Source organism: Bison bison, unplaced genomic scaffold (assembly GCF_000754665.1).
Source record: "Bison bison bison isolate TAMUID 2011002044 unplaced genomic scaffold, Bison_UMD1.0 scf7180017864327, whole genome shotgun sequence".
Taxonomy (NCBI): Eukaryota; Metazoa; Chordata; class Mammalia; order Artiodactyla; family Bovidae; genus Bison; species Bison bison.
Window position 1 is genome coordinate 4,381,677 of NW_011494899.1, and position 9,690 is coordinate 4,391,366.

Below are 9,690 nucleotides of genomic sequence, written 5' to 3' on the forward strand. Positions count from 1 at the left end.
TTTGGCAAAACTAATACAATTATGTAAAGTTTAAAAATAAAATAAAATTAGAGAAAAAAAAAAAACAATAAATTAATTTCAATTGATTCTATGTGTTTTAAGGAGGTGAAACCTCACCATCAAATCTGAGAAAAATTATTTCTGCTGAGCCAGGATTCCATTAAACAAACACCACCAACAGTTGCACTCTGCCTCAAATGGTGCTAAAATTTATTATTTGACTTGTGGATAATTTGATTTAAAAGTCTGGAACACAGATAAAGGGCCAAATCCCAGGGCAACGCCTCCACTTTGAGGAGGAGAATGTGATCAGGACTCAAGCAGGACTCCTCTCTCCCGGGCTTTACTTCAGTGTTGTGAATTTGAGGTTTCTTTGGCAGTTATGACAATGAAAAAGACACTGCCCCCTTCAGCTCAAAGGAGCTCTGCAATGACTGTGTAGGTATATTTTTGAAACAAAAGAATTTAGAAACATTAAAATGTTATCATATGGGGGGAGGGAATCCTTGAAAGTCAACTTATTTTTCACTTAAGAAGACTCAGTTCCTACAGCACCTTGGACTGACAGTCCTCTGTGTTCTGCCTGTCAGCTCTGGTGTAAGGTCATTACTCCTCAGGGCAGCTTACACAACTCTGCTGCAAAGGCTCAGAGCAGGCTGGGCACGGGTCTGCCTGGCCTCTCTGACATGTACCTAGCTGTGTGCCCTGGCAACATTCATTTCTCTAAGTCTCATTTTCCTTACCTGAAAATGGGATGAAAATAGTACTTTATAGTAGTGTTAAGGGCTTGCGCTCTACAGGTAAACTCCCAGCTCCGCCACATTAGTTGTTTAAATTTGAATAACGTCACTCTCTCTGTATCTCAATTTTCTCACTTATAAAATGGCCATAACAACAGAATCTACCTCACAGGATTTTCTGATGATTAAAGAAGATGACACATATGAAGTTCCTGGAATATACTGGCTTATTGAAAGCACAGGGTAAATATTAGTTGTGATTTTACAATTTCCCATATGGGAAGATTGTTACAGGGTTTATGTAAGACTGTGTTTAAATCCTTTAGCAGAAGGCCTACTGCTGCTGCTGCTGCTAAGTCGCTTCAGTCGTATCTGACTCTGTGCGACCCCATAGACGGCAGCTCACCAGGCTCCCCTGTCCCTGGGATTCTCCAGGCAAGAATACTGGAGTGGGTTGCCTAGAACAAGCTTAAAAATGTTGGCAATTACTATTAATATCTGCCATGTTCATCTTTTGGTTCTGACTGAACTTCTGAAGACACAGGAATTAAATCTGTTCCCTATTCAATCTGAACGCCCTCCAAATATTTAAAGAAAATACATCATTCTTCAGATTTCTCTTTTAAAGGTCAAACCATATAGAGACTTTTCCACCGAGTCTTCAAAGGTCATGGTTCTCAGATCTAACATCCTGATCGGCTTCATCCACGGATGCTGCACTCTGTGGCCCTCTTAAAATGTGGCACCACCAAACACTAATTATGTGACCAGTAAAAATTCAATGCAACTATCAATTCCCCTAGCCTAGACATGGCAACTCATTTCCAAAATTTGGGTATAATTATTAATGTAATCTAAATATAAACTGACATTTTTATCAATTGTATTGCATTGTTAAAGAACGTTAAGCCTCCGATAACAAAAATATCCGAATCTTTTTTAAGATTACTGCTAATAAATCTGATTCCTGTCTCTCCATCCTACTGAATTCATCTCCGTAATATAACCCCAAACTTATGTCTTCATCTCTCAACTCTGTCTTAGCATGTATTGGAGAGCCCTGAAATCTCTGCCCTGAGTAGTCCTGCCTGAATTGAGTTGCTATCACTCTCCATGACTTTAATCACAGGACCTGACTTGGGAGTACTAAAAGATGCTTTAGGGGATCTCATACATTCCAAACATACTCCTCCTTTCCCACTGTACGGGAGTGATGCAACTTCCCCCTCAACAGTGAAGATCAACACAAAGTGGGTAGTTTTCCATAGTATCATATAACTACATTACAGATTAAAAACCGTGATCAGTACCGGGCCAGTGGCAAAGCCCCATGACACCTCACTTAAAATCTTCATCTAGGTCAACATAAAATTTTAGCACTATACTCCAGGGAGAATGCAATATACTCCAGTGAGTAAACTTAACTGTTGAGCCAGATGATGAGAACACGTGAGTTCATTATACAGTTTTCTCTATTTTGTGCATATTTCAAATTTTACATAGGAAAAGAAGCTAAAAGATGTAAATATTAGAAGAAACTAGGAGTTAAAGTATTCTTTTAGGGAACAGGACTAAGGTATAGGGGGCAATTCAGCAGAGGACAATTATTTTTCCCTTTGAACCTTTAGTACTTTTTAACTTCTTAAATACAGGCATACATTACTTTCATAAAAATAAAAAAAGGATGGCATCAATCTTGCAAAAATCAACACTGAAGCACGTACACACGATGTTCTTAATTCATCAAATGGCATCTACTGCAGCAACTTCACGTCACACACAAAAACTACGTAATGCACCTGCTAAAAAGGCATGTGTGTGTATACGTGAGGGTACGCACATGTACATGTATTTCCATAACGCATAATTTGTCCACATCGTAAGCTGAGGTTTACGCCTACAACATTTAAAACAAGAACACACTCCTAGAAAATAAATCTCGGAGAGACTGCCCAGCCTCTTCTCTGGTAATGAGTAACTATGTTTGATCTTATAATTCAAATGCTTTCCATATATTCAGAATCAGTGTAAGAGTTAAAATATAAAATATCTAAGTAGTTTCATTATGGATACTTATAAAACCTACTTGGTAAGTGACTGTGCTTTCTGCTGTAGGAAAGTATCTCTGTGTATTTTAATGGCCTGAAGACTTTTTTTGTCCAGAAGTTTGGCAGCTGCTGGTATTTTCTGGATCAAAAAATTATCAGGAAACCAAATAATATTAGCAGTTAGAGTGATGGCTGGTACCTGAAACAGGAAATATAATAAAGGGGGAAATCATTAAATGCAGGCTAAATAATGAACTGTTTAATAGTCCAACAACAGGCAAAGGAAGACAATTTATTTCAAGAAAAATAATGATAAAAAGATCCTCATTAATGTGAAAAAATTTATGTTAACATGGCACAGAATTCAGGGCAAGGCATTCCTGTACCTGGTGTGGAGCATGACATTAATTTTATTCTGCCTAAATATTAAACAACATACACAACATACACAAACACACTCATGGATTTTCAGATGAACAAAAATATGTAAAAATTAAACAGAAACTTGAATCGTTACGACCTTTACTCTCACTTTATATTAGTGAAAAAATGCAGAATACATATCCAAGATGGCTGGGTTCTCATGGTCAATGTACCTGATTCTACATAATGTTTAAATAAATTTTCAACTTTGAAATCAGGCGCCACACCATGGAAACAGCAAAGACAGAAAAAAAAATTATCTCATATTTTTCCTACTTCAATAATGGGAATGAATGACAAAAAGAAGGAAAAGAAAGAAAAGAGATAAAAGTAGTAATAGGAAGTTAATGTACAGGAAAAGATCCAGAAAAGCACCTACTAATCTGTATTTATATGATGCGGAATTATGGGGTATTTTCATGTACAATGTTACTTATTTTTGGACAGCTTAGTTTTTTAAATGAATATTATACTATTAGTTTTATAAGTATTATTACAAAAATTATCATTTTTGTAAACAGGAATAAAACACATTTTAAAATATCTAGTTTTATCCAAAATCTTTTCCATCTATTCAAATTGAAAAAAAACAGAAGTTACAAATTCTCACCTTCTTACAAATGTCCAATAAAGACTTGTAAAACTTCTTATCAACAGTTCGAAAAATTTGAAAGTGCAATACAAAGAGTCCACAAACTCCCACATACTTGTCTCTCTGATCAATTTCAGAAGGTTCTCCTTATAAAACATGAGAGAAAAAGAGTATACTTATAGTTCTGCTTTAAAGGAAATGAAAACTTTACAAACAAAAAAAAGAATGCGTTTTACATTACCAAGTCTGGCTTCTACATTTGCAAAAATTGAGCGAATACTATGTGCAAATTCTTCAGCAAAAGTGCTATTTTTCGACACAGATACTCCTCCATTGAGAGAGTCAAACTGCTGTTCTATACAGGCCTACACAGAAAACGTTTAGAGAAATTTAGACTCTCATAAGTTACATGACTTAATATGCTATGAAACAGAATTAAATATAGAGTGATAAAATCCTACATTCATCATTTTAATTTTACTAACATTGAGGCTCAAGTTTTCAATCTAATCCAATATCTAAATCTTTCTGAATGGGAAATGTATATATACTTATATATTTGAGCACCAGTTATGTGAAAGGAATAAAACAGAACTGAAAATCTATATCCTACAAGAAGGGACACAGTGGTGCTTGGTGATACACAGAAGGTGTATCTGATGAAGCATGGGAAAGCATGCTTTATTATTTTAATTTACTTTTATGAAGAGACTTCATTTTTTCTGGTTACAATTACTCTCCTAGCACTTTATTACATCATGTGTAGAAATGGCTCCTAGAAAAAGAATCAATGAAAAAAATTCTTCTAAAATTAATGGATTTGTAGTTACATTGGTATAAACAAGAGCTGTGATCATTCTGTAAAAACTGTGACCATCTAAAATATAAATTAAAGGTAACCTTGAAATAGATCTTTAAATGGAATATACAGTTGAACCTTGAACAAGTCAGGGTCAAATCACATATAATTTATTGCTAGCCCTCTGTATCCACAGTTCCTCTCCATACTTGGATTCAACCAACTATGGACTGTGTAATACTATAGTGTTTACTATTGAAAACTATCCATATATAAGTGGACCCGTGCAGTTCAAACCCATGCTGTTCAAGGGAGTACTGTAATGCAACTTCTGGTGAACACTACCAAAGCAGTGCCATCTAACAGAACTTCCTCTGATAATGGAAATGTTTTATGTATGTGCTGACTGGTATGACTGTTAGCCACAGCTGACTTTCCCCGCCGTTTTACTGAGATACCACTGGCATGTAACATACGTAAGTTTAAGGTGTGAGGGCTTCCCTGTGGCTCAGCAGCAAAGAATCTGCCTGCCAATGCAGGAGATGTGAGTTTGATCCCTGAGCCAGGAAGATCCCCTGGAGAAGGACGGCAACCTACTCCAGTACTCTTGCCTGGAGAATCCCATGGACACAGGAGCCTGGAGGGCTACAGTCCATGGGGTTGCAAAGAGTCAGACACGACTGAGCACACACACAAGTGTGATAATTATATTACATGTGGCTATTAGCATTTGAAATGTTGCTAGTATGGCAGACGGTGATTTATTTTAATTTAAATAGCTACATGGTTAGAAGCTACCTGAATTGTATAGATCCAAATTATATTCCCTGTGTAGGAAGAATTAAAACAGACTTTTAAGAGGCTGTTTCACAAATCTAAAATCTAGAGATTAACAACAAAAAAATGCCTGACAAACAACTGTTTATATACTAATCCTCGAACAGTTCTATCCTTTTACATAATTAAAAAAAAACTTTATCCCAAATATAACCAGTATACTGTTAATTTCATTAGCTACTAGATACTGACATAATTATATTTTACAACATAATCAATGTTTCAAGCTTAAGCACTTTTAAAGAAGAATACAGTCACAACAGTATGTTATAAAAGTGCCCCACTACAACTCTGAGCTGGGTCTACTAACAGAAGCCCGTTTATTACAGTCTGATACAGCTCTCATACCTGAAATATCATTCCATCAAGTAACTGCCCCTCTAGCTTCAGCAAGAACTTTTCAAATGGCTTTAGCTTTTCTTCCTGAATTCCAAACTTTGAAGGATTGTGATGGACAGATTTCAGTAACCTTGTAGAAAAGGAGGAGAAAGACCTTCAATTTGCCAATAAATTCTTATATTAAAACTATTCCCCAAAATCAAAGTTCTGTATTTATAATCATTTATTTGACACTACACATTTGAAAATTTGAACAAAAACAATCCTAATATATTTAAATTTCTAATCACATACCTTTTTATATCATCTTCAATTCAGATACCTGGTACTCTCTAGATAAAATTTAGTGAAAACCTAATAGATTGAATAAAATAAAATGCCTTCACTTTAAAAAGTCTGGAATATAAAACAAAATAAAACCAAGCTGAGAATAAATGTTACTTGTATAGAACAAGGAAAATAAACCTGGGTCCTAAAATAGTCAAATTAACATTCACTACACTTTAAGAATTAGGATGCTTTATACAAGTATATCATACTCTCAAAAAGCCCATCTGCAATTAAAAGAATGGTTACTGTCTTCAAAGAAAATCTGAAATGAGATCCTTCTAAATATGTATCTTCAGGTCTCTTAAAGGATCTGTACTATTTATATTTATTTTTTAGTAATACATTAACTGTACAAAGAGAATATTTTAAACATTTTAGTTGGCTCACCTTTTGTACATAGTCCAGTGGTCTTTTAATGTGATGTGATTATCAATAATTTCATCCAGGGTAAGCAAAACTGTTAGCAGCTCTCCCAAGTGCTCATACATAGTCTGCAAAAAAAACCTTTAATGATTATCATTTAATCACTAGTTAGAAGTTAAGCTTCATGTGGATTTTAAAGTTAAACACACTTGGGATAATTACTAACTTAAAGCAGTGGGAAAGTTAAGCTACAGATGAAACTACTAATCCTCAAGATGGAACAGCCTAAAATTGGAAAACCCTTCACCCAAATTTCATCCTTAATCACATTACTGTAGATTCCCTCAGACCACTTACAGCAGGGGTCCCCAGCCTTCAGGATCTAATGCCTGATGATCGGAGACGGAGCTGATGTAATAATAATAAAGTGCACAGTAAATGCAATGTGTTTAGATCATCCCCAAACCATCCCTTCACCCCCTTCCCCACCCCTGTGGTCTGTGAACACTGTCTTCCAAAAAAAGCGGTCCCTAGTGCCAAAGAGGCTGAGGACCACCAACTTCGAGAGTCTGCGTTGGGCCAATACTAGGAAGAGTTACACTCACAGTGGGTCAATAACGCCTCATCAAGTTCACAAATGAGAGAACAAATGCAAAAGAAGGAAAGAAACCCTTTAAGAGCCTTGCAGTAAGTGTAGTACTCCCCAATCATATAAATGCCAAAGTAAAATACGCGAAAAATTATTATTTTACAAGTTAAATTACTTTTACCTGAAAATGAACTCCAGTTGTTTCTATAATTTTGGGTGCAATCCTGTAATAAAATAACATCCAAGTTTAAAAGAAAACCTCATTTTTTGGTCACAGTTCATGTTTAAGGAAAAAGCCTCTTGGAATTTAAAAATGTATTTACTTTTATTTAGGCTTTAGTCACTAAAATTTATACAACACAAGTTTACTATCATAGTCCACACCCAAGAAGAGAACTAACGTACTCTCCTTGCCTATACCCAACTCAGTGGGTAGGTACATGTCAATACATGGCCCATCTAGCTTGGGATGAAGCAGAGAAATACCAAAACTGATATTCATTTATTTCTAAACTATTAGAATTTCTCAATTTTCAACTAGAATCTTTGCTATCCTACCCAAAATGGCATTTGGAAACTAGTCCTCTCTTCAGTTGGGTTTATTTCTAGAGTTTTCATTCCTACTGAGAAAACAATGCATACAAATGGGATTACACCAAAGTCAAAGCCCCAGGATAATTCAATTTTACTTCGCAGAGACTCAACCTACTCAACAGTAAATAAATTAATACTTATATATTAAAGCACATATAAAATATTCTGCAAGATAGAATACTTTAAAAATTAAATACAAAATTCAAATAAACTTTGTCTTTCTAGGACAGGGCTGTGGTAGAGAGGGGTCTCTGAATCACATACCAGGTTCTATGGCGGGCCAGGGTAGCTATGATGTCAGTCCCTTCTGCCATGAGAACTTTAGTGAAAAACAGAGCTAAGTATCTGACAGAGCAGAAGCACACGAGAATGGGAAACAACACACTCTTCCACTTTACAAAGAGAGTTAAGATGCAGCATGGTCTAAGAACAACAACAATGAATGGACTGGTGACCCAAAGAATCAGACTGAAACTGCTATGGAATCTTGGCAAATACTTCCTTTGGGCCTCAGTTATCTCTCTTCTCACAACTGAGACCTCCTAATCATATACCTAAACAAAGGTATTTTAAGATTGTAAGTGAGTGGGAAAAAATTAAGTATAAAGTTTTAATCAAATGCAAGATATTACTCTGTGGTGGTTAGGAATACTAACCATGACAATTTGATCATTTTTCTTGATTTAGGGCAATGATATCCAAACTTGGAAGATCATTAGAATTATAGATTATCTAGTCCCCTCTCCCTAAGATTCAGTAATTTAAGTGTCATATGATTCTAATGAGCCAAGAATACTTCAACGTAAAGAAAAGCAGTAAGAGAACTCAGTACATTCTATGTTAGCCCTTTTCTCTACAATTAAAGATTATTCTGTCAACATTTTCATTCAGACAGATAATGGGTTCCTGCACCACGGTATAAACTGTCTTCCTAACCTCTGCATTATACACATCACGAGTGTTTAAAACATCACGAGCGTTCAAAAAAAGCTGAGTACGTGAATGAAGGAATGAGTGAATAAATGAGTAAACACACGAAAACCTTTTAAATATTTAGCTAGTTTAAGCAAAGACATTCCCTGCATCTCTATTAAAAATGCAAAATGATTTTTAAAATCCATTACTTGTTACTGATATAGAGGGCAGCCAACTGATGGACTACATTCATCACCACTTCATAGCACCTCGTAACAAAACAAGACAGTTCCTGAAATGACAAGTTGAGTATATGTTACAAGTTGAGTAAATGTCATCATTTCTGACTTTTATGTTAACAACGCTAAACATAAACAAAACTGTTTTCCAGTAAAAATCTCCAGTTAACCTGCAATAAGATTTAAAGCATCCTTCAAGCAATCAGTTATTCACTCACCTCCCACGGTCATTTCTACCTCTTTGCCTCCATAGCATTTCATTCATCCTTGTATTTTAAGTCTTGCTTTCACTGCTCATATAATTCCTAAGTGACAGAGACTGTCTTACTCCTTCTTTGAATAGCCACTGTCCAGTACTGTAGTTAATCTTCAACTGCTTCTCAATTTCTGCCTATTAAATGAACATCTGAATGAATGAAGCTCAAAAGCTGCCAGTTTACAAAGTGTGACAAGGAATGGAAAGGGTCTTCAGAAATCACTCTGAAATAACTTCAAATGTTTATAACCTTTAACCCTACCTATTAACAGGCTTGGCACACATTAAGTGAAATATAGATTTTCCCAGGAATATGTTTGTCATTCTTAAAGAGATGGGAATACCAGACCACCTGACCTGCCTCTTGAGAAATCTGTATGCAGGTCAGGAAGCAACAGTTAGAACCAGACATGGAACAAAAGACTGGTTCCAAATGGGAAAAGGAGTACGTCAAGGCTGTATATTGTCACCCTGCTTATTTAATTTATATGCAGAGCCATGAAATTAAAAGACGCTTACTCCTTGGAAGGAAAGTTATGACCAACCTAGATAGCATATTCAAAAGCAGAGACATTACTTTGCCAACAAAGGTCCATCTAGTCAAGGCTATGGTTTTTCCTGTGGTC

The 9,690-nt window shown here is 35.7% G+C and overlaps 1 protein-coding gene across 1 annotated transcript in view; it reads right to left on the reverse strand.

Annotated features, from left to right (window-relative positions):
- KIAA1033 (KIAA1033 ortholog) overlaps positions 1 to 9,690 on the reverse strand; it is a 63,949-nt gene that overhangs the window by 44,121 nt on the left and 10,138 nt on the right. Inside the window, exons 7-13 of the mRNA XM_010853391.1 lie at positions 8,779 to 8,861; positions 7,242 to 7,284; positions 6,496 to 6,599; positions 5,788 to 5,908; positions 4,045 to 4,168; positions 3,822 to 3,949; positions 2,827 to 2,987 (exon numbers count right to left, since the gene is read on the reverse strand). Of these exons, the coding sequence (XP_010851693.1) occupies positions 2,827 to 2,987; positions 3,822 to 3,949; positions 4,045 to 4,168; positions 5,788 to 5,908; positions 6,496 to 6,599; positions 7,242 to 7,284; positions 8,779 to 8,861 (764 nt within the window). The remainder of the gene's footprint in view (positions 1 to 2,826; positions 2,988 to 3,821; positions 3,950 to 4,044; positions 4,169 to 5,787; positions 5,909 to 6,495; positions 6,600 to 7,241; positions 7,285 to 8,778; positions 8,862 to 9,690) is intronic.